General features: G+C 47.9%; 1 protein-coding gene across 5 annotated transcripts in view; it reads left to right on the plus strand.

Annotated features, from left to right (window-relative positions):
- LOC128876135 (alpha-protein kinase 1) overlaps nt 1-24646 on the plus strand; it is a 92574-nt gene that overhangs the window by 14112 nt on the left and 53816 nt on the right. Inside the window, exon 1 of one of the 5 annotated variants that reach the window (XM_054122252.1) lies at nt 1841-2544. The exons of 3 other annotated variants lie outside the window; for them this stretch is intronic. Coding sequence is in view for 1 of the 2 variants with exons in the window: in XM_054122248.1 (XP_053978223.1) it covers nt 5572-5787 (216 nt within the window). In the remaining variant the exon portion in view is untranslated. Of the gene's footprint in view, nt 1-1840; nt 2545-2759; nt 5788-24646 lie in introns of those variants that run through there. One more of the 5 variants, XM_054122248.1, reaches the window with a different exon arrangement.

Consider the following 24646-nt stretch of genomic DNA (forward strand, 5'->3'; position numbering starts at 1 on the left):
CGGTAGTCGGAGATTTCAAGTTGCACTGCTTGCGTTTCTGAGGAGATCGAGGGAATTTTTTGGAATTCCTCGGAGCAAGAAGTCTTCGGGGTCTCGATGCACAGGACTGAACTTCTCTGGCTACTTCGCACGGACTCTGGGTTAGATCTCGTCAAAGAATTTCGTTCGAGTCATTCCTGGTCTTGGTAGCTAACGGTTCGACGAATGTTGGCTTAGACGTTGGATCGACAACTCAATTATCTACCTGTGCAGAGCTAGGACAGTGTTCGTTAATTGTTGCGAATTAGCAAGCTCCAGTAGATAACTTGGCAGTTTCCTGCGCGCCGTCTGAGACGCGATTAGACGTTTCGCTGGAACGATAAGGGAGCCCAAAGGATGCAGGCGGCGTGTTTCGTGACGTTTAGCGGGGAATGAACTTGCCAAACGTAGCGTGGTGCTTCGTGCCACGGTTATAGGGATTCGTTGGCGTGGATGTATTTGGTTTTGAGCGTACCCACACGTGCTATAATGCACGCCGTATGCCGATAGCTGGCCGAGATAAAGTACTAGGAAACGAGCGTGCATAGGCAGAACCGACGCGCAACAACCGCCGTCGTGCATCGCGATCGCCATAACGTATCGGTTGTTTCAAAGTTCCCTGGGACCCGTACACGGTATTGCCATACTCGTTCCACGCGGAGGCCACCGGTCGTTTCGCGTTCTAGGAAAGACCTCCGACTATGAACGGTCCGCGAAAAAGTTCCCAGGTCAGGTGAAATTCGAAGCTTCCCGGATTTCACGGAAACGAGTACGTTCTCGCGCCATGCCAGTTCAACGATAATTTATTGGAAACAAAGTGGCGCCGTTTCTCATTCGTTCGGAGTGAAATTATTTCGCATACCCGAGCACCGCTGCACGCGAACTTTCTGCAGTTTTCCGAGTGCGCGATACTCCCCACCGTTCGACGAGCCGGTTCGTTTTCCTCCCACGCGCACCTCGCGTGTGCGTTCGTGCGTACGCGACCACGTGCGTGCGATACATGCTCTCACACGCCCACCGGCTACGTGACACGGATCAGCGTCGCGGCTCTGTGTATGAGCCTCATACATATTCATTCCCATATGCGTTCCGTATAATCTACTTAACGTAGCCGCGACACGTACGCTGGGCATCCGCGTCCTCGGACGTTCAATTTGTAACATAGACGGATATTTGTATTATCGGGCCGACGGGAGGTGTGTGTATATCGGGGATATCGGTCCTCCGTAGTTTCCCGATCGACGTTGCCTCGACACAGCATAATTTCATTTCGTTCGAATTTCCTCGAGCGTGAAAGCCCTTTTACCGGTCTCGGGAAAGCGATAAAACGACGAAAGAAACCGCCCTCGTTCCAATCCGAACGCGACCACAGCTGGAGCTACGGTTAAATGACGTGCACTAAAAGAATGCATCTGTGTATACTAATTTTACAATCTAGAGACGGTAGCCCTGGCGGCTACAGTGGACCAGGATAAAAGAGTACGTTTAACTTTCTTCCGAGTCTACCACGATCCAGAGACGATAAGAAACGAACTGGTTAACGCACGCCTCGACACGGTATAACCAGCGCGGACGTAGTCAGGATAGAGTCGTAAGCGCGAGAGGATTAGCGAGCGAATAGCGCGAGCGTGGGTGGAGCGCAGCGATACCGGCCTGCGGCTTGTTAGCGCGAACGCGCCCTAGGGAGCTCGTCGTGTCGCTCGTGTACGTCTAAATATAAAGTCGACGGAGGAGGCGCGAGAGCCGCGGATCCCCAGCGAGCGGTGTGTAACCACCTAGTCAAAACACGCTGTTGTGTCGCTCGCAAGAGTCGAGTCGCGGCTGCGACTGTGGCCGGAGTCACAGTTTGCTGGAGCCACGCCGATCTCGCGTCTCTGCGATCGGTCCCTCGTGACTCGCCAACAACTCGCGTGCTCGCGTTCCAGTTACTCGTCGCGGTTTCCCTTTCGTGGAAATTAACCCTGGTGCGGTGTCGATATCGTAACGTAAACAGTGTCGTGAAATCATCCTAGTATAAAAAGTAATTTATTACGTTTCTAACGCTGATAAGTTCATTCGCCAATTTCATTCGAAAGCAGTGACTTTGCCAATTTTTAAACAGTTCATTCATTACAGTCTGTGTTTAAGTAATATTTGTATATTACATCCGAGTAGTCTCAGCCTCGTTCTACACTCGGCGATCGCGATCGATGAACCTCTTCCGCGGATACGTGCGCGGGGTTCGTTATTCCGCGCCAAAACAGTGCGTCGCTGTAGATGAATATAAATACGCGACGATCGTTTGGGAACGCGGCTGGAAACGGGGCTAAGTCTGCGACGCTTTTACGACGACCTTGGCTTCGTGAAACAGCAAAGCGGTCAGAAGAAAGACACGCGGGAGGATCGTGTTATTTTCGAGCGGAAATCGAGTCGCGCGTTTTGAGAGGCCCCGGTTCGTTAATTGCTCTTCGTTCCCGCTGCCGTCGGTCGTGTATGAAATCGATTCAAACGGTTTTGGACGGGACAATATATACGGTAGTCTAAAATGTACGAACACGTGCACTTTAGCATTCCTATTTTCAGAAATAATTCCAAGTTTAAATCGACATTATTGGAATAAAATTCTGCCCACCTTTGGTACAGTTCGACATCGTTCGTCGCGACGACCGCGTCGGTCTTGGACAAAGGAACGATCGAGCGTGTTAAGTGCAATTATCGTTCCTTCTCCTGTAATTAGAGGGGTGGCGCGATAAAAATCGGTCGACGTCGAAGCTCGATCGAGATCCCTCGCTTCTAACCAGTCCTGTAACAGTGTCGCGCGTAAACAGGTAGCTTCCTTCGTCCACCTCGGACCCTCTGCGTTTATTTATTTATTTATGCACTTATTTCAATCGCGAGCAGATTGATCACGGGTGAAATTAAAAATCTGCATACAATCAAAATTCCTCGATCACGTGCTTGTTAAGAATTTTTCATAGATCGTGGTGTCCATTTTCGAATCTTCTTCTCAAATACTTGGTTAGCGCACAGATGCTACCAAAAATTTGTACTTCGACAACTGGACGCTCGACCGATCCTAAGTGGATAAACCAGTTTTGGAATGAAGTTCTTCGGTCTTCGCGATGGTACCATTCATTACGCGACACGCTAAAGTTGTCGCTTCGTATTTGTCAATTAGTGTAGCTCGTGGAACATTGAAATTCTTCGCTGCATGTGCTAATGCAACTCCACTTGTAATTTTACCTAAGTAATTTAACTTTTCCACGACTTTGTAAATTTTTGCAACTTATTCTTCTTCGAATGGCTAAACGGCTTCGAACTCCCGTCGAGAGCCTAGATTCGCGTCGGTGGTTCCTGGCCAGAGCCAGCCGCGCCGAGATACCATGAAAGAGCCAGTTGTTCACGAGGAAGTCGAAGGGGTTTCGTGGTCGACTATTAGCGGCGATCGCTTGTCCCAGTGATCCTACAAGTTCGTGGAATCCTGTAAATACCCGATTCACCCGGTATCGTCGCCATCTACCGGCCTCCTGTAATTAATTATTCCTGGACAGACGCTGGGACATTCAAATTAACGGGGGATGCCTTAATCGCTTCGAAATCACACCGTCCCAGAAAGTCAGCCCATCTGTACCTGAATCGAACGAAAACACAGAGAACGGTAGCTTCTTCCTGTTTGAACGTGAACTTTGAGATCGAGACATACATCGCGCGACACGTAACGTGAAACTGGTCGTTGAAAAGAGCGCTCTCGTGCTGGGGTAACACAGGCAGGTTCGCTTGAACCTCGCGTAGCCCTCGAAGGCCTTCTTCTCGGGGGCGAATGACACGTCGCGTCAGGTATCGTTGCGTTTGTGCAATCCTGTTCTTAAACGGAGTTAGTAAGGGAACTCCTTGAAGTGCAGAGACGGTACACCCCAAGTGAAAAGGAACGTGCGTGCTCAGCTAGGGGAACGAGGCGGAAGATGTAGTTGATTCACGTGGCGAACCGTGCGTTGCTCTGGAAACCGGCCAGCAGTAAATGGCGCCAAAGGGCAATCGACCAGTCCTGGAAACACGCATTTGCACTCAGACCTCCGTCCTCTCGACGCCCTCTCAAAACCCTTTCGCAAAGGATGACGCTGATGAGCATCGATCAGCGACGTATTTTGCAACGATAATTGCAGCACAGATTGCCCCGGTCGCTGTACTTCTCAGCTCCGGATCCAGTGTTCGACGATGGAAGTCGTTACTAATTATATAGCAATCCGAACTCGAGTGGAGCATCCGTAAAAATTTTAGGCGTTTGGCGATAATATCTCGATTATCGGCACCACTGAGACAAAAATACATGTAACACGTTTTGACGGAAATTAAATTTAAATACCTTCTCGTTGAGCGCAGATATGCGATGGAATCGATAGTAGTCGAGATATTGACGCGACCTGACTTGGATACTCCGAGTCTTGTTTATTCGTGCCCCAGAAAATCAGATGAAAAACGTTGCATACGGCACGCTGGTAGTACCTTTGCACCTTCGGGAGATGTGCTCGCTAAACTAAGCGAAAAATCGACTAAGACGAGAACTGAAAGCTCGTCTATCTCGGCATTTAATCGTTCCACGGTTCCTAAAAATATTCGACACGATTCGGTGAATAATTAGTGCACCGCGAAGCTGGTGTACATTTTTTATTCGACGCGCTGTAAGAGGAAGCGCGAAAATAATCTTTGTCCTCGTATGGCATTTCCTGTTTGAGACGGTGTCAGTTCGACTATTCAATAATAGAAGACATCGCTCCATTTAAGAATTCCCAAAGTGTTTCGAGGCTTTCGAGTTCGCCAGCCCCTGAGGGAAAGCGTTCGTGAAGGTGTTCAGGTCGAAGAAGTCAAAGAGACACTTGGGATTTAATTGTATCTCGCCGAGGCAGCTCGTATACGTACGACGATTATGAATGAAGTGTCACGTTCCAGTCTGAAAATAGTTCCTGCGATCGACCGTTTTAGTCCGCCACAGAATTAGCCAGACTTTCCTTCAATTCGCAATAGCTGCGACAGGAAGCTTTTAATATCGAGGTAGCGAATACAACCGAAAACTGGCAAGATTGCACAAACGCAAAGACATCTAATGAGCAATTTTCATTTACGATCTCGATCAGGGATCCAGAAATTTTGATTTCGGACCCCGAGAAAGCCTGTTTGAAGGTCAAGAGGCAGAATTTCGCGAATCTATCTCTGTCGATCTCCTATTCCCCGCAGCGGCGTGTTCAGCATGTCTGCTCGCTTGACGGATCGCAGAGTGTTTTGATCCGCGGCCAAATTGCGCCATTCGATCTTCACTTGCCACGAATCTGCGAATTCAGCCATCCGAGGTCCGACCGTGTTCTGAATTCAGTTTCCGTCTCAGAGCGTCCATTGAACTAGGACGCGGCGACAGTTCACGCGCGCGAAACTTTGGACGTTGAAGACGTTTAACCGACCGCGTCGAATCGACTCCGAAGGGGATCAGAGTCCGGCGATTTGTGGCGTGCTCGGTTAGCCATGCGAGGATCGCGACTTTCCGCGTGAAATAATACCGATCCAGCGAGATCCGCTGGCGAGATGGAGCGTGCCGTTTCGACGAGCGACGATCGCGCGAAGAGGCTGTCGACGATCACCGAATACTCCGAGCCTGCGATCGACAGCGACAACAGCGATCCTGAAGAGGACCGCGGGAACCCAAAGAGCGAGGATGAGATGCCGCCGTTAAAGTACTTCCTCGTCGACGACTCGCCCATGGCGAAATTCAGCCGCAGCATCAAATGGATCTACAAGAAAGTGAGTCTCTTCCAGTACCTTAGCGCTTTGCAGTTTTCGAGGTCTCTTCGGTCAGCGGTTGATGGTTCTATTAGTGTTAGTTTTGAAGCTCTAACTACAGGATGACCCCTGCTACTCTCTCCCAAATTTTATTATAGAAAGTAGTCTCTTTTTTCGTAAATGAAAAATACCGTAATATATCCGTGAAATTAAAATCGTTTCTCGCAAAAGGGTTCGATTTGGCATGGAACGGCCCGTGCAGGGTTCGTTAAAGCTCCGCCTCAATCAGCCTGTGGTCTCCCCTGCGCTGGATTATAATCCGGTTGTGTGATTCACTCCGCGCACCGCGGAAAGAGCGGAGCGAAGCAACAAGCCGATTTGCGGTGGAAATTTCACTGCACACGTGGAGGCAAAAGTGCGTCACTCTCTGGGATACGCCTTCGGCGCACGTGAGCGGCTCGACGACTGATCTGTAATTCAAACAGACAGAATTTGCACGTCAAAGTCGTTTCGCGAGTGCTCCGATCGAGTCTGACGGGGATCAATATTACATACATGCATACACGCGTATGCTGGCAAGTTTCAGGGTTGCTTCTAAATTTCTCGGGAACCTAGATAAAAATTAAGGTGCCGCTAGAAACTTAGGCAACGTTTGTGCGTAAAAATGACAAGACTTGCAGCGTGCATGCACGCGTCGAACCAGCGCACTTTTCCTCGGTACTCGTCGCGTCAGCTTTGAATTACCGCGACCGCGAGACCGACGTTGACGTTTCTATCGGCCTGGCCGCCTCTGGCTGGAAGGCACGGCTACCGTCTATTCGGCCCTGCTCTTGTCTCGGTGAAAGAAGCTATTAACCGCACGCAGCAGACGCCTGCTGTTCTTTTGCTCTGTTTTACTTTCTAACTCTGCCAACCGTGGCTGTTTCGCCGCGAAAGAAACGCGCGTCGGGGCTCCCTGCGATCGTGCACGAAAGTCGTGACGGCATTCGTGCCTCTACTCCTTTTGACGGTGCGAGCACCGAGCCCTCGAAGTCACCGGGACCACCGTGCTCCGATGCACCATCCATCTGAACAAACGTGAAACGAACCAAATTCTTTATGTTTGCAGTGGTGTCACAAACAAAATTTGTTAGACTTATAATGTTCCCTCGTAGGGCTGGCTGGCGACCATCTCGATTGATCGCGGTCTTGTAGCCAACAGACAACTATAATAATGTTGGGGAGGACGCCATCCCATTGTCGGTGTGTACTCAACAAGAGGATCGCATGACAAATTTCTCCAGGGAGTGGGAGGAAACGGGAGGTCCAAGGAAGTCGCTAAATTTGATACCTGTTTTGCGAACAGAGGTCCACGTCCAGTTCCAATAGGATTGCTCTCAAATGAGACGACAGTTGATCCAATTCGCGGACCTCTTTGATCCCAGATTCCCCGGCAGACGTCGACCTCGTCGGATCGTTAATGAACCGGATGACAACATTCTCATCAGCGCGCTGTCAGACAGTATCTTCTCGCCACGGACGAGACGCTCGTGGAACGCGAAGCATACCCGAGATAGGCAAAAATTAGAAGTTACGTCGCCTTCGACCCCCTCTCCAGAGATTCCTCTCGTCCTCTTGCCGCCTCTTCTCGCTGCTCGTTCATCCTAGACTCTCTCCCAGGGCCGCCGCTTGGGTATCGGTCACCTTTGCGCAAACTTTCGTTAAAGGATACTCTAGATTGGAAGGTTGGATATAGTTTTTCTTATACTTTTACCTTGGATAGAAATCAAGGATCGTGCGCTCTGGTTTCCTCTATTTTTATTCAACGTCTCTCAACTGCACTCGAGGGTACTACCACCCCTTGGCTCCAGTGTCCACCGGGGGGTAGTATCGCCCACTTTGGGAAACACTGTACCTTCCGTCTCCTCCTAGTCTTCTCGAGTCTCCTCTCAGAGACGGATAAAGAGAGCTACCTGTCGCAGGGGAAGAGGGCCACGAGAGCCCGGAGAAACACAAAAGAAGATGGCTCGGAAAGATGAACGGGAATAAAGAGAGGATGCGCGGAGGGTGGAATCGCGTGTCGAGGGTCTCGGACATAGAAACTCTCCTGGCCTCTCGAGTCACGAGACCGGCTCGAGGATGGCTTAGGGGGCTGAAATGACCTATTTCGCATTGTGGTTAGCTTTTCGGTATGTCTCGATGAACGAAGGGGCGCGACTCACCTTCGCCGGCTTTGTATGCGATCTACCCAATAAGTTCGTGGACGATGGGTTTTTAAAACATTTTAATTCCTCCGATAACCATACTTCGGATTCTCGTAAAGGTGTTCTCTGTTTCTTTCTCCGCCGTCTTTTGCTTGGTGTGCCATACGCCGGATATCGATTTCTATATTAAAATTCATGTATTATTTACACTCGAATCAGAACAAACGATACTCCTCAACTCGCATTTAAATTTAATTACGCTTCCTAAATTGAGATAAATCGTGCTAAAAATAATGTAGGATTAAATCCAATTAAATAGATTCGAGAAGAATGAATGTAGTACGTGATCGCGCCGGAAACAACGATGGAACATCATAAAAACGAATCGCTGACTGGCCTGGTATCGCGGAACGCGCGAAAACGAATTTTTATCGTTTTAAGGCTTTAATGGGTTCGTAGAATGTTCATAAAAACGACCATTACCAGCTGCCTCGATTGCACTCGCAACGAGGAAATTTTAATCGCCGAACTGTATAGTCGGATAAAGGGGTCAAATGTGCCTCTAAACCAAATTCGATTTCCGATTGGTCAATGGATAAACTGTTGCCTTTACGCGTATCGCTGAAATATTTCGAATTATTTCGGCGCCTATTGGAATTTCCGAGGGATGGAAGCAACGAAATTCCGAGGCCGAGAAATCAGGACCACCCCCGGTGTATACGCTTGAAATATTTCGCGCGCTCTTCGTGCGTCAGGTGGCGGGAATAGCCTGCACGAACTACTGCGGAGTCTTATTCGGTTCGGGACGCGTTCCATATGTCCGCGAGATATCCTTTTTATGTCTTCCTGATTGTCAATATTCCCGAAGGAAATAAACCTTTGAAATTGTTCGAATTTCTCGTCTCCGTTGGTTCTCGCGCTACAATTGTTTATCGAATATTACGTAGAGTACACTTTATCCAACGTTTGGCTGTTAATATCTCTCGGGAGCAGAATGAAAGTAATTTGCTGCAGGAAATAGACGCGATCACGAAATCGACCGCAGAGCGTCGACGTCGTTGCCGAAAGTGTTGGAGCAATTTCCATCGGCCGATTTGTTCACCGTCTGCGGACCAGCGCGCAGCGGAGCGATTAGGCTCCCTCAATTGAAACGAGAAATTGACGTTACGAAGTTAACGTCCACGCGTTCGGCGTTTCGAACAATTTCGTGATTGTTCGTTACAGGACTCGTAGGTATTTCTCCTCTATCGTATCGTCGAAAGGGTTCCCTAACCCTGGAGTGACCGAACTCGAAGGCGAATGAAGACAATCGCCAAACGATCCCACTGTCTCCTCGTATCGTATCTGGTCCGCAATTCGACACCGACGTCGAAAGGATCGCGATGCCAATTCGGCGTTTCGTGGCACAGATCTCCGCGAATATCTCGGGGGACATTCGATCCTCTCGGTGGCAATCCGTCGTCTCGTCTCGTTTCGTTGCCCGACCGCAGAATCGAGTCTCGATCGAAACCGAGCGACAGCGAGACGCGTTAAAGCGAATCGATTTCACCCGGAGCCAAGTGTAGCGTTAATCGCGACCGCTTGATGATCACCGCGTCAATTAAACTGCCGTACCCTTCGAACAATAACGACAATTAGAACGTACAAATCGTTATTTCGCTCTCGGGCAAATCCGCTTCAATTCGAGCGTTCGAAACGGATTTAAATAGTTCTGCGATCTTTGCTGTTATTTCAAAGCGTGATACTCGGTTAATCAGAGTCTTCTGTGGCGCTTGTTTGTTCCTGCTGTAGGGTACGAGTGCTCCTCGAGCTTCGATTTCTTTCCTCGGAGTAGCTCTTTCGCGGAGTGCTCTGGTTAGAAATAAATCCTCTAGAGTTAACGAACATGGATCATTTTTAATGACTGGGAAGACTTCCTTTAGCGATGGCTGATCATATGCGCGGGGGGTCGCAATTTCGTTCACCGCGTACTCGTTTTCTCACGGAATGACTTTCCCCGAGAAAGGAATGCGCGGACCAAGCACGCCAGCGAATAAAATCATTGCGCGGGGTCGTGGTCGAGTTCAACGACACGCGAACCTTGGCTAGAAAGAGAATGGATCGAGGGGATCCAAGGGATCCGGCCAATCACCGTAGACACGTTTTCGACCGTCGTGTCCTGCTAATTATTTCTGCATCCCGACAAGGTTGCCACCTCCGGTACCTCGATCGATACACGGTATTTAACAAAGAGCGACGCAACCTAAAAGAAACTTTCGATAAAAGGGCTGGAGGGCCGCGAAACTTAACAAGGTTGTTAATGCAACAGCGTACCGCTTGTTGGCAACAATTTCGCCAAACGATTCGACAAACCACATCACAGTCTCGCTCCTACGTTCGGCCGCGAACAACGTAAATGGCCCCCGGGCCGTTAATCCACGTTAAAAGATTAAATAGGCAGCGAGCGTACGAGTGCGCTGACCGTTCCGTGTAACGTCGATAATGGAAGGTAATTTAGTTTCAATGGGATCACGGTATCGATCCTGCCACGGACCAACAAGGCGAAGACTGCGAGCTTTCATAGAAGCTGTCACCGTAAGACCGTATGATTAATTGAGCTCTTGGGCCCGGATGATGGTACGTACGCGTTAAGTCTACGCGAAGATTACAGTTTGCCTCGGCAGTCTCCGGCCACGGCAGCACAGACGGGAATCCAATTTATCGCTTTATACACGGTGTCACGGGCGGATAAAGGGCGGATTCTCTCGTGGAAAAGATAGGTCGAAAATGCGAAATAGAATTTGTCCGCGTCGGTCTTCGTGCTCGAGAAAACAGAAATTTCGACGGTGCTCCAAATGTCCTGGGAACCGATTCCGATCGCCATTTGTAACCAACGCATACTTTCAACTGTTTTCCATTGTTCGAATACTATCCGCATTTTTGGTTCGCTGAGATAAAGAAAAATTTTTCTTTCATACTCATCGTATTCTCTATTTTTGTTTCAGGTACGTATACTTCACTTTATTCACTGTGTCGCTAACTACTTCCGATCAACGTGCGCGGTGAGTGTTTTTACAAAGTTTACAATGGTTGAATACAAATTGCACGAGTTGCAGGAAACTCGCAAATGCACAGATTTCAGATTTGACGTTAGCAATGCTGACGCATGTAGCGTTTACTGTGCGCGTTCGATCTAATAATAACGCGATTGGTGTACATGCATTAATATCGTAACACTCGTGCGTAATCGAACGAGTCGTTCGTGTCGCGATCGATAAAGTTCGTTTCGTAATGTCAGACAAATAGATGATCTGGAATGTCCAACGAACGTGGTTCTCTTAAACGGATGTACCGATTGGTATCTAACGGGGCAAACAAACATTGAATCTCGTTGCAACGTTTTTACGCGTGTCGAACATTCGACGGTGTAATGGTTGGACAGGGTCCAGAATCCTTGGACAGATTATGACGTATCGGTCGTTTATCCAGCGTGGTTGACGCGCGAACGAAAGGGTCCGGTGTTTCGGCGATCGGAATAATTCGGGTCCGCTCGACGGCGATAGAGATCGATGAGTATTCAACGTGAATGTATACATACGCATTATCGCCCATCGACTCGAGGATAAATCACGCTCGAGACGACGGACGGCTTCATCGGACGTTACGGTTTAAGCGAGAGGAAAAAGGTCGGGACGATATCCCCGCGAGCGATCGCGGGAAGGCCGAACACCGACTCTCCTTTCCAACGGTTCGAAACGACTCGCGCACTGCGAGCTTTTCATTAAAGTCGAACTCAAACAGAATTTCCTGGAGAAAAAGGGAGCCCCGAGTACCGCGTACGAACGAATTGGACCAGTCGAGAACTGCGAGTAAACAGCAAAGAATTCGTCGTCCCCGAGAACCGACCGTCGGGATAGAACTCGAGTATAGTTTTCGTCGAGGGACGGGACAATGTCTCCGATCTCGGGATTAGGCCAGACCCTGGAAGCAAAAGAACCCGGTCAGAAATGCTGCAATTAAAAGTCAGCCATTGTAGTTTACGGGGGCGTATTTAATCGGAAAAGATTGAATTAGCGCGCACGGAAACCATTTACACGTTTCTGGCGATACCCCCTCCTCGAATTCGTTATGCGAGGCAGCCTTCTTCGGTTCCGTTCCGATTCACGGACCAATTTACACGTTTCGCGCTTCCTGCGTCGCCTGCGACTCGATGGCTCGGAGAAATATCTCTCACCGGTATTTCGCATCGTCCTTTTTGCCAATACGGTAGAGCCGAGCCCGTCGATGCGAATTCGACACGATTCGAACAGCGCCTCTTAGCGTACCGTTCGTCGTTTCGTTTTTCTTTCTGGTTCTCGCCAAATGATATATTTATATTCACAGTGCGGGAGCAAATAGTTTTCTCGGCCCAGTTCTCGTCCCCTTATCTGTCCGCATATCGTTCCTGCCAGGCCCGTTGGAGTCTCGATCGAACCTCGTGCATTTTTTTTTTTTTATACGAACTCTCGAATTGTTCCGAAGATAAGGCTACCGAACCAGTGAAACGATGATAACTTCTCGTTAGGCGGGTCGTTCGATGCGTTCTCTCGCGACTTTGTGCGCATCCACTCGTCACACCCAGTATATCGAATCATTTATCCGCGTTACAAGGCTCGGTAACTGGGCGTATAACTTTGTTTTACGGGCGAGGACGCGGAAACATCGACGGAACAAACATGAAAGACGTCGTTAAAGGTCCTTTTAGACGGTCATATGTGTTCTCAGTTCAGTTTCAGTTTCTGTTCTCGTTTTATTTCAGTTCGGAAAAACAGGACCTTTTAGAAAACGATCCGTTCAGTTCTCACTGTTCCAAGTCGTTTCGGTTCCACTGAAACTGAAACTGAACCGAGAACAGATATGACCGTCTAATAAATGGACCTTAAAAAGGCACGCAGTACGTTCGGATTACGCGAGAGCGCGGCGTTTCCGTCGCACGGCTACCAACGAACCGGAACGGATCGGAACGATAAACGTTCACCAGCCGCGACAACGCGTTATCGATAAAACGTACCTTCCAGTTTGCGAGCGAAACGTCCCCGCCGTGTTGTTATACGTCTGTCTTAATCCTCGCTTCGGTGAAATATAGGCGCGCCACGGGTGCGGCCGGGGATTTCGATGCTAAGCCCCGTCGTTCCCCGTTTTTTTTTCTTTCGATAAACAAACCGGCAATGTTGTTGCCACCAGCCGTGGAATTAAGTTAGTATTTATCCAGCTTTAATGAGAATTTGAATTGGAAACTTTTAGATCGAAATGCGGTGTATGGTTTCGTATGAATTCCTCCCGAATAGCCGTCATATATCAGAATTTCCGTAGGGAAAACGGTCTAAGTAACGGTATAAAATGTCCATCGAAGCTTACCTTTATTTCCAACTATAGTTCCTAATGGAATCAATTAACGGCTCATAGAAAAGGAAGGAAAAATCGTTGGATACGAGCATCGAATCGACCGAAGGAAGAGCATTATTCCAGGCTGTCGTGCACGTTCGAATAATCCGCGGGAAATTTGTCACGGCCGACTGGCTGCATCATTCGACGATAGTTTTATCCGACGAACGTGCCTCGTCATCGTCGCGCCATTCCCTCTTTCGTCGTCTGCGTCGCTTGTCCTCCACCTTTCTTTTCTCTTTTCTCCGGTGCAATTTCCGCGCTATCCACTCGTCGATATTCATTCTCCTTTCTTCGGTTCGTACGCAGCCGACGAGAAACGTCCGACGGAAAATTGATTCGCCCCCTGGCCGATCCAAGGCGGAAAAGCGGATACGAGGAGGGATGGGGAAACGGGCCACGCTTACGTCCCCGTTAACCGATTCAGCTCCTCTCGGATGCCTAACGATTGAGCCCGACTCGTGGAAAATAGGGAATCGCTGATCCCACAACTCCGATCCTCCGTGCTCACATGCGAGATTCCCTCGTTCCGCGTGAAATCCGCGTTTTCTTCGTCGAAATGGCCGAAACGAACGGGCGATTTAACGAAGAACAAAACGGAGAGTTGAATGTTTTACGAGAAATACATTATTTACGAAATAGAAGCGCATTCGGCGTCGGGACGGCGTCTTATTGAAGCCGAACTAGGTACTAGTGTTTGGGGAACGTAGAATTCCTTTAAGAGTAAGTCTAGGTTGCTGTAGTGGATGGATAAAGTGGCGAGAGTCGGAGGGATATCTGGGGTTTGTAGGATTTACGCTGTGGTTTGAAGGTCCTCTTCGTGTTTAACGAAGTGAGAATACGTTGGTGGCGAGGACGCGTCTTAGCGAAAGCAGAGTAAGTACTAGTGTCTAGGAAGATGGAATTGCTCGCAAATTCCTTGATGTATTGAACGTAGAAGGCGATGAATCCGTAGGGTTACTCGAGTTCGATTCGATTTGTAAAACGTAGAGGCGCCGCCGAGCTTTTCGCATTATTCGAGCTCTCCGTGGTTAGAGGTCTGGTAAGCCATCGGCCAAAGTTGTTGAGTGCACGATCGTGATATATACACTCCACGCTTTCCCCGTCAAGCGTCGAGGGGAAAGCAATTTTTGACAAATTGAAAGGGATCTCCGTGACGCGTCGATGGAAACTTTTAAGTTTCGCTGGAAGAAGGGCTCGATCCAAGTTGTTCTATCACCTGGAACGCGTGTTCGAAATCGCGCTCGTCCGATATCGCTGGTTAAGCCTCCCAGCACGGGGCAAGACGGGTGAATTTGCAAGTTAAATTAGGCGCCGAGTAAAAAAAAAAAGAAAAAAAAATGGTAACTAGAATAGGCGCGGCGTGCAGACGAAAAGGGGATTTTATCAAACTTATGACTCCGTGTAGCCGAGCAAGGGCGAAACTTTAAATTCTCCTCTCTTCGCCTCGTTCGCTTTTCACCTTTCCACGAGAGCATTCTTTTGTCGCTCTCGGGATTCATAAGCCTCTTTTTTATACATTTACCTAGCTTGGCTAGCGGTTATGGCAACGTCGAAGCACGAAAAAATGTAAGATTTCCGCACGATGCCTTCTCGCGCACTGGTTCGGTCGATTATTTTATAATCGGAGCAAGGAAATAATTTCTATTCGGTAAAGCACAATGGAATACGTGCGACATCAAGTTGACCTTTCAGGCTCAAATTAGGCAAACTTGGCTCGCCAGAGATCAACGTTTGCATAGTCGAAGGAGGTCTCGTTCATAAAGCTGGTAACGGATATTTCATGTAGACCAAGAGATTCATAACGAGTCCTAATTTTCACTCGACTCTCGGGAAACGAGCCTCCGGCGAGGATGGGTCTTTAACGTTCCTCGAAATTATTTAACGGAAGCGAAACGGTACACCCGGCTGGCTTATTAAAACACGGTCCGGATTTTCTCGAGAGAACAGGATCCGTCGAAGAAAATGAGAAGGATGGTACGGAGCTGCCGTCTCGAGGAGTTGAAACATCCACTCTGCGTGGATGTTGCTCGCGAAAAAAAATTGCAGGGACCACGGTGAAAACAGTAGAAAAATTCGACGCTTCCTAACAAGGAGATTAAATTTCCTCGACAGCGTCCATTCGAACCTCCACCTTCGAAGCGTCGATACAACGCTCTTCTGTCGTGTGTTTTGGACCAAGAGGTACCGCATATGGATGCTCGTGGAATGTAATATTTTAAGTCTGGTACTTTTTTTTCCCTACCTGTCTCTCTTCGTGGAAGCCGCGATGCCAGACCCGGGTCAGACACGCTAGGTCTAGTTCCGATGTGCGCGGTTCTTCTATTTGCGATACTCTATCTCGTTGACGAGCTGCACTCACTTTAATCAGAAGTTCTCGTTCGACGATCCTTCTCCCGTGCTCGGCTTTCCTAAATGTCGATGGCTGCGGGATATCGGGCTACGAATACGTCGTTCCGCCTTTTGTGAAACGTGAAAAGCAGTTCTCGATGCATCTGGTTCTTCCGCGATAGTGAAGCGAAAAAATTGACCTTTACGAGCAGAGGAATAGACTTATCAATAGTTAATCGCGATCGTTTCTTTTCGCTCTTTCTAGCAGCCAGCTAGTTGTTGTCGCGTATTGTCCGCGCGGTAATGATAATGGACCTCCAACCTCCCGCGGCGATATTACGATCAATCGATAATTAATCGCTAGCGGCCCATCTGACCAGCCCTCTTCGCCTGTAACAATGGCGCTCTAATAAAGCGACGGATAAAAATGAACGAGAAAATAAAATCGCCGACGCAATACGTTCGATATCCACAGAGGGACAGGAATACCGTTAAAGGGACGAGTACGAGAGCCGAATTACCCAGGAAATGGATTACTACAATTTATATTGAAAGCGTATCCGTCGAAGGACTCTGCTGGAGTGGATTCCACTGTATCCCAGTTGACGATATCAGAGAGACTTTTATGGAAATGTGGAAAATTGCTGACTACGAAATAGGACCACGAATATCGACCTCGATGTACCAATTACGCGTTGCACTAAAAATTCAGTTCCTTTGAGGAATTAGAGTAGATTCTATCGTTTTTCCAAGATTTTTTAGCGCGCAACTAGGAAACTAATGTAAACCGTAACGTAGTGTAACGTCCACGTGGTGTAGCTCCAGTCGCATAGGTTCATTACAAATACTACCGTTTCGTAATAGTTTTTATCGCCCACCCCGCAATGGCAAGGCTCTTTACGCGTTAAATAGGCTACACGGTTCCTGGGAAATACGGCGCGCCGTTATTGCATGGCCGCCCTTAATGGAAAATTGAATGACTTGCGAACGGTAAATAAGCGTCTGCGGCGTGTGACGTAATTAGAAAGCCGAGTATTTGCCTCATTTTCAGAATTGATTGGATTCGGGGCTGCTCGGGGCTCCGAAAACTTCGAGTTTGCGAGTTTTTATAGAAATCGATTCGATAGTATAATTAGAAACTTTTGTAAAAATACAATCGTGCACAAACTTCTCCGCGTTCAGTTTCAAATTTTACTGAGTTACATGTCAGTAACGATGCGTTTTTATAACATATATTTTCAGCAAGCTCCTCTATTGGATTTTGTTAAAATTGCAAAATTTTGATATCGTTTTTCATAGAACTGGGGTGGCCAATTTAAATCGAAATATGTAGGTTCGTATGATTCGTATTTAATCAAATAAAAGTCAAGTGAAGTTTTGTTAAAATACTGCATTAAATAAATCCATGGAACAACTACCTTAACAACCTATAACGTCAAAAAAAGCGTAGTTAAAAGAAAGGAAACGTCTCGGCTGCGATGTTTTTTACACAAAGCTTTATTTTTCTCGTTTGTTTCTACCTGGTTAACCGTCGCTTCTTTACGTCCTACCCCTGGTCGTCCCTTTGTTCTGGCTTCGATTAGTTTCCGGGCTTGAGTAGGGTCAGGGTTGGCGAGCACGCGTTTGGAATAAATTTCGGCTCTCCGCAGGAAATCCTTCCGCCACTGTGCACTCGTTTCCGGGCACGACTCTCGAGGAAAGCCACTTGACAAGGGACATGATCGATTTTCGAATCGAAAACGAAAATCTCTCTTTTTTCCAGAAAGTGATTTCCACGTGAAGAGGGATCGTTTGTTCGGCCATGGAATTAATCGGAAAATCGGAAATACGTTGTTGATACTATCAAAACCATCCAACTTCTGTTGGACAACATTCTCCATTTTTTTTTTTTTTTTTGCTTCGCAGATACAATATTTGTTTACAAATATTTCTCTTACGAAGACAAACCTTTCAAAGGGTCATCGAGGTCAATATCTGTGTCAACTCTGAGTAACTTCCCTCATCTTTCATCTCCCTAGCTCACCGCGAATAGAACCGATTTCGCGACGACCGCAATAAAAAGGATCTTCTTTGGCCCCAGCCACGTAACCTAAGGGAAATAAATCGCGATGGCGATGGCGAGTAACGGTCTATCAAAGATATTAATAGATCCAGTTCACCTCGAGAGGGGAAAGGGTCGAATTGACGAGGGTCAGGGCTGGTGGGTGCGGTGTACTGACCAGCCTTCCCTGCGACGCGTCCCGTACAGTCGACCACCGACATACCGACCACTGCTGACCACCGCCAACCCTTCGACAATGGCCCAGGAACCGATCCCTATACCATCTTGGTATTTGCGAGGAAATACCTAGCCGGACGTATCGAATGTTATCGAACGCCAAGCACCTCGATAACACTTGATTTCTGACTGTACCCATTTCGCTCCAATTCTGAGACTCATCGCTCGGGTCAGAGATGGGCCGTTCGAGGTGTTCGACGCGGTCCTTTCGTAAATTGTGTCCTCTCGCGCGTCTTCTTTTTCTACGAGTAGAGATTAATCCGTAATTACTCGCCTCGCCTCGGCAACGTCGTCGTATTCAAAAATTATTATTAGCAAACTGTACGTATTCATAGCGAGCACTCAAATTTCCTTCCTCGAAAGTAATCTAAAGATCGCGTGCTCTGGCAAAGTAAACTCCCTGCATTCAAGGCACATACGTAAATTCCCCTTTGAACGTTCTGATTCAGCCTTAATTCTTTTCACGCGGAGTTTTTTGCGCCCATCATGGCTAGTCCCTTGCTGATGAATTTATGAGAACGCGTGGAGCCAGACCGTGCCACGTGCAAAGGCACGCGCTCACATCATGGGAAAACTTATGCAATATGGAGGACATCGCGAACCCAAGCGCTTTTCTAACGAGCTCTTCCTCAATATTTTAGCAGCGCGAGTTCTCGTGCCAAATATTTTTCAGAACGTACCGTGACATCGGCTGAAATAGGCTGGGAACAGACTTGCGCGCATTTTATTTCGAGTAACGAGTAAATCGCTTCGAGCTCGTCGAATTTTTCATCAGCTTTTCAACCCGTTTGAAAGAGATTTCTTAACGATTTCCAGTAGAAAACATATCGGTAATCTAGACTCCTGATCGAATCGAGCGGGGGTAATCTCTCGTGTTCCATAGGAAAATCCATTTATGCCGATAAAACAACCTCGACGAAGCCGAACTCCACACGCTCGAGACCCGAATCAATTTTACTATTAAAAAGGAGTCGCCGCGTCCATTATTGTAAGTGGTCTGGTTGCCGCATCCATCCATCGCGCTCGCTCGCTCGCATATTTTCAAAGGGACGTTTCGACGATTCTAAAGGCTTACAGAAAATTAAGCCAACTGAACGACCGACCGTCCATTATGATTCCGTTTGAAGCGCATATTTCCGCTGCGAACACAAAAAGAATGTTTTTCCTCTACCAGGACAATTCCGCGAGACGTGTAACCGTTTCCAATCCTCTTTGCGAAGAATTAGTCTCTGTAAAGTGAAAATAACCAAGTGAACGTGCGATCGCAGGAAGATTCCGAAAGTTTTCCGAGGTTCCCCGGAAATGCACCGTCAAGAGAGGCCTGGTGTCCAAATTATCTAATCAAACGGCGAAGCGGAATAATCGTGCCACTCGACAAACTCGATCACCGTCTGCCTCGAAACAAGGCCAAGCGACCGTAAAACCGAACGCAGAGCGGAAAAGCGCAGAGAGATTTCGTGGAAGTTCTCCACAGTTTGGCCCCAGTGCTCATTACCATTTCCATCGAAACTTTCCGACGAATCAATGCCAGCCTCTCCGACCGATAAAGAGTTCGCGGCTCTGTACTTTAAACCGTCCTCCAACTTTCCACTGCAAGCGTTCTCGGGTGTTTCGAGATCTCTGAAACGTTTCGCGTCGCGACGATGAATTTAGTGCCCTTGCTTCGCCGAACAAGTACACATTCATCGAGTAGATAAGTTTCCGAATAATTAATCGCAACCCTTCACGTGCGGACTCTCGAACGAGAAATCGTCGCGAAAATCTTCCCTAATATTCTCCGATGGATCGAGAAGTGTTTTCTTATTAGCGATCGATACGTCTCGGTACACGAGGGGAGACAGTCTGAGAGTGATCGTTCCGTCTCGAGGAGTTTGGAAGTTGGAACATTTCTCTTACGGGAAAACAGACGTTCTTCTACTCCTTTGTCTGCGCGAATACTTATCATCACGTCAGATCTTCCTTCGCTGGAAAATTTCTTTGCAAACGGTGTCGTCCATTACTTTAAATTGTCTCGGGAAAGTAAGAATCCAAACTTTCGATTGCTTTTAAAGCCAACCGAGATTTACGAGACTCGCACGGACTTTTCAACTTCTTCGTAGGAGTCAGATTACATTCGTTAACGCCTAGAATAAACAATATATCTGTAAATAGTATTTCGCGTTTGTCGGTCATGTTAGTCCATCGCGAGTGACTTTCGTAAATGCGAACGCCGCTGGGTCCCTCGCGATGGGAGGGGCGTGGGTCCCTCGGAATTCGACGTTCACGCTCGCCGTGAAAAGAAGTCTCTTATAAAGCGTAATCGTGCACCGTCGGCGCGGGCACTTTAGAACGCAGATGGATTTCGAGTTTACTGGCCGTGGGAAAAAATTCCAGGGGTGCAACTGCCGAAAGGCATTCCAACGTACCTGCTCGAAGCCCGACCTTCCTTCTGCTTCCTGTCCGGAGAAGAAAGAGATACTTTTTCGGGGACTATCCAGTTGCCCGGACAGGTCTGCTTGGGTTCTCGTGCTGACGCTCGCTGACGTAACCATTTTTCCTCCTTTTTCACTCGCGTTGTATCGACAACCTCTTGAGACGTTTCCTTCGATCTATTCTTCGAAGAGTCTTTATATATCTTCGTTTTACGGTAGCCTAGACCACAAGATATGGTCGACAAGATAGGACACTTTCGTCTTTCTTCGCATCGTCGTCGCGAAGGGAGAAGGCGAATTGCGGTCCAAAAAATGTATGTATGCAGTCGCTGGTCTTGTTGGTCCGCCTGGCGAGTACGTTATTCATTACACGGTCTCGCTGCATGCATTCAAATGCGTATTACCAGCCACTCGGAGATTGTGTTACGAACGCGCGTGCATACGCCGGCAACTCTTGTCCCAGCGTGCGAGATTTCCGTTTCAGTTTCGCGGTTTGTAGTTAGCTGGTGTTTCGGGTTCGCTGGCGTGCGTCACTCCTGGTCGAATTGATCGACGGTGCGCCGTGCGATTCCTTTTCTGCGGCCATGTCACGGTAGGAGAGGTACGCGCAACACGCGAGCCATCGAATTCGCGATTCAACGTGGCCGGTGGCCTGAATCGAGTAGAACGAAAAAAATGATTACCTCCCCCGCGAGCTGGAGTAAAACATCCTGAGATTCCAAACGAGCACCTTCTACAATAGAGGGTCAAAGTTGGCCGTAGCATAGGGGAGGATTGACGGCACGCAACCCCCACCAATCCATTTAGCTCCACGCTACAGGAGATCGTAATGAAGTAGGCGCGAAAGCAGGAGAGACGACCGGTGTATGTGAGAATATCGATCGAGCAAGGGGTAGTAAATAGGGGTTGGAGAGAGCACACGGCATTCCGAGCCACGTAAAATTTATATACAGGCTGACCGCGTCGAGTAACGATCCTCACTTCCGGCTTGGCCCGCTTCTGCGTCGATTGCGACGATTCCAGCTGTTGCACGGATTTGCCAGGACCTGAACGCCAGCGTTGTTGCAGTCCACCACCCTAAAAGGCCCCTCTGGCCATTGTCCTCGAGCACAATGAACGTGTTGTCGGTGGCAAATTTCGGTTCGGGCCGTGTAATCGCGAATCCCGCTGGCGAATAACAGAGGACTCCCCCCGGGCAACGTTGTCGGTAAGAATCGATCTGGGAAGCATCCAGACACTGTTTTCGTTCGTATCAGCATTCCGTTTTTTGATTTCGACCGTAGAGAACGAGATGGGGGGAAAAAACTTTTTCAATTGAATTAAACCGAACTTTGAAGTCTGTGTTCTAGCTTTGTGCTCCGATATCCTATATTCTTTGAGAACTCTCCACGGAAATTCTACAGTCTTTCAATTGCGCAACGAATGCTTTGCAACTGACAAAAATTCTAGTTAAGTCGCGCACCAAACTCCGAATCGGAGTTTGCGACGCTTATTCGTTGATACTGTACGAAAAAAAAAAAAAGTTGAACGGGGAGTTTAACGTTGCAATTTATACGGGACGAGCGAATTTCCAAAGTGAAATATAACCGTGCCTCGGCGTAGACAGCGGGATAAATTTATGGCAGCTGTCTAGTTCGTTGAATAAACTTTATTTATTTACGAGTATCAAAATGCGCCGAAGTGTTCCATCATGCGCAAGGGAAAAGACAAAGAGGATCGCGCATGACACACACAAAATCGTTGAAGCTACATAAACTGTGATATTAACTGGTCTGGGAGAAATCGGAGTTGCGGTTTCGATCGAACGTAGTTTCTGTTCGCCGTATACACGGAAACATGGATTACACAATTTTCGTGCTTGGAGAACTCGCGCCGAGCTTTGCGGCTTGCCACGCGCTTTTTCTCGCACACATCGTGCCCGCATGCGATCGATTATGTCAGCGCAATATGAATAATGACGCGCAAGGTGAAACGATCGATAATCTGCGGACTTTTCGCTCGAGTCTAAGCTTTTTGTCCAAGTAGAATTGAAATAATCTTACGCTTCGGGCTTTCGAATGTTCGATAAGTTTGTGGTAACTTTAATGCCTCGAATTATTTGAATATTTGATATATGCAAACGTTCCTCGTACATAGAAGCGAATTTTACCTCTTTATAATATTAGTATAGAAAGCAAAACGCACCTGGAAAGTCGACTTCAGGGTCGTCCCAAGGTGAACCCTCGAATTGACGTTCCTCTAACCGATATACAGTCGGTGAAATATTACAGGCGTTAGCGGCGCAGATATTTATCGTTTACGGGCCACGTTCGATCGTAACGCGATCGGTCGCGATAGCGAGAGGAATGGCGGGATACCCCGGTTATACGTGACACGGAGCGCTTTGCCACGGTGTATCGGATCCCCCGATCATCGGAACTTCGGTAATTAATGAAACTTGGCCAACAGCCGGAATCCCTCGCTTTTGTCAGAATTCCCACTGTAACCGTAATCCGCTTTTGTCGAACTTTCCCGTTATCATCGCTCGCTTTGTAACGGTTTCGTGTTGATTATATAAAAGATTTCGGAGCAAATTGCGATGGCGCTGGCCGCACGATAACGGATCGATTCGACGAGAAAATAATTGCAGCCGCTAATTTGCGGTTCTGATTATTCCGCTAATTTAAATAATCCCTAACGAGATGCGTGGCTTGCAACGCGAAATTTGTTTTCGCGGTGCCAGAAGCCGCTGGTTGACAACTTTATAATCCGAGGAGTTAAACGCTTTTCACGATCCTCCGAGCTGGACAGATCCGGGTTGATTCGAAGACACCTCTCGTTCTTAATTGCTCGTGTCTTTCGATAAGAGTTTCCATCGAGGTTAGCTCGGGGCTTTTATCGTTGCGCCGTAGGTCGCTTTCGCGGTTTCCCCCCGCAAAAAGAACGATGAAAAATCGCGGCTTAAAGCTATCGACGTTGCAAAATATCGGAGAACATATTCTCGAGGACGTAGCGAAGGATGTTATCGAGACCTGTCACCTACACAAGGAAACTCGCACTCTTTCGTCAAAGATGCGCATCTGGCCAGTGGATGATACGAGTCAACTCTTTCCTAGCTACACAAGGTGCTTCAGAAACGAGGGCTGACACTTTTTAGGGGTTCTAACATAGGTATCCCAACAGAATACTCGGCAACTGTTGAAGGACATTTAGATAAAGGCTCGACTGCTTCTGCGCGAAGAACTATTTGTTATCCTTTTTTTAAATGATCTGTAGATCACCTCCATTTCTCACGCTATTTTATCGAGCATTTCCGCGGCGATCCTTCAACGACAGCGTCTATAAAGCCTTGAACGGATCTATACAAATTGACCAACTCGGGGTACCCAGACGACGGTACCTACAGCTCGGGGCTGTCGTGCTACCGATTGCGTGTGCCGTTGTTATCGTTACTTCGTCGTCACGTTCCTATAGTAACCGCAGCCCATTGTTCAATAAACGGTGAATTATGACTCAGTCCTCGTGACAGTAGCTGGCGTGCTGGCTGAGAACCCTCGTTCATCGCGTTGTCCGACAAAACGATGATCAACTCGCCCGGCTATAATGGAGAACGTCCATTCGAAGAGCCAAAAGTAGGTCGATATTTGGTAATTTGTTTAAGCGGTTCTGAACGTCCGTTGAAATTGTTTCAAATCGAAAGGAACGTGATCCTCGTATTTCAGTTGTGTTTTCATCCACAAAAAAGCTACTCGTTTAATGCGGTGGTATAAATCTTAAGACCGCGATAGGATGGAAAAATGGCGAGTCAGGCGTATGCTCAGGTTTCTTGGGTTTACTTTGATCGAGGCAATCGAGGCCAACGGAACCGACGAGTACTGTTTATTTTTACGCTGGGAACCAACGATTCGAACGATCGATCTCCCCTCGCGATCCATTTCGATTCGAGATCGCTGGAGTGGGCAGGTCGGAGTTCCTTTGTTCGCCTAAAAGATGCCGAGAAATCGGGTTTTGATTGAAGGAGCTGAAATAGAGGCCAGGTAGTGGGGTAGTGATTTTAAAGCTACGCTGTGTATTTGAATATGAAATGTCAGCTGAAATATAGGTCGGAGGAATACTCGCGTCTCCATTGTCCCGTTGTCAGTAGCTCAAGAATCGCGCGTACAGTCGGCGAACTCGATTACGGAGAGAAGAGTAACTTGTACTTTTCAAAGAGATTCGAATTCCTTCGCAACGAGACACAGCGTCATTCTACAATTAAACTTCCAATCTTCTATGCTACGCACAAGATTTCAATT

Source organism: Hylaeus volcanicus, chromosome 5 (assembly GCF_026283585.1).
Source record: "Hylaeus volcanicus isolate JK05 chromosome 5, UHH_iyHylVolc1.0_haploid, whole genome shotgun sequence".
Classification (NCBI taxonomy): Eukaryota; Metazoa; Arthropoda; class Insecta; order Hymenoptera; family Colletidae; genus Hylaeus; species Hylaeus volcanicus.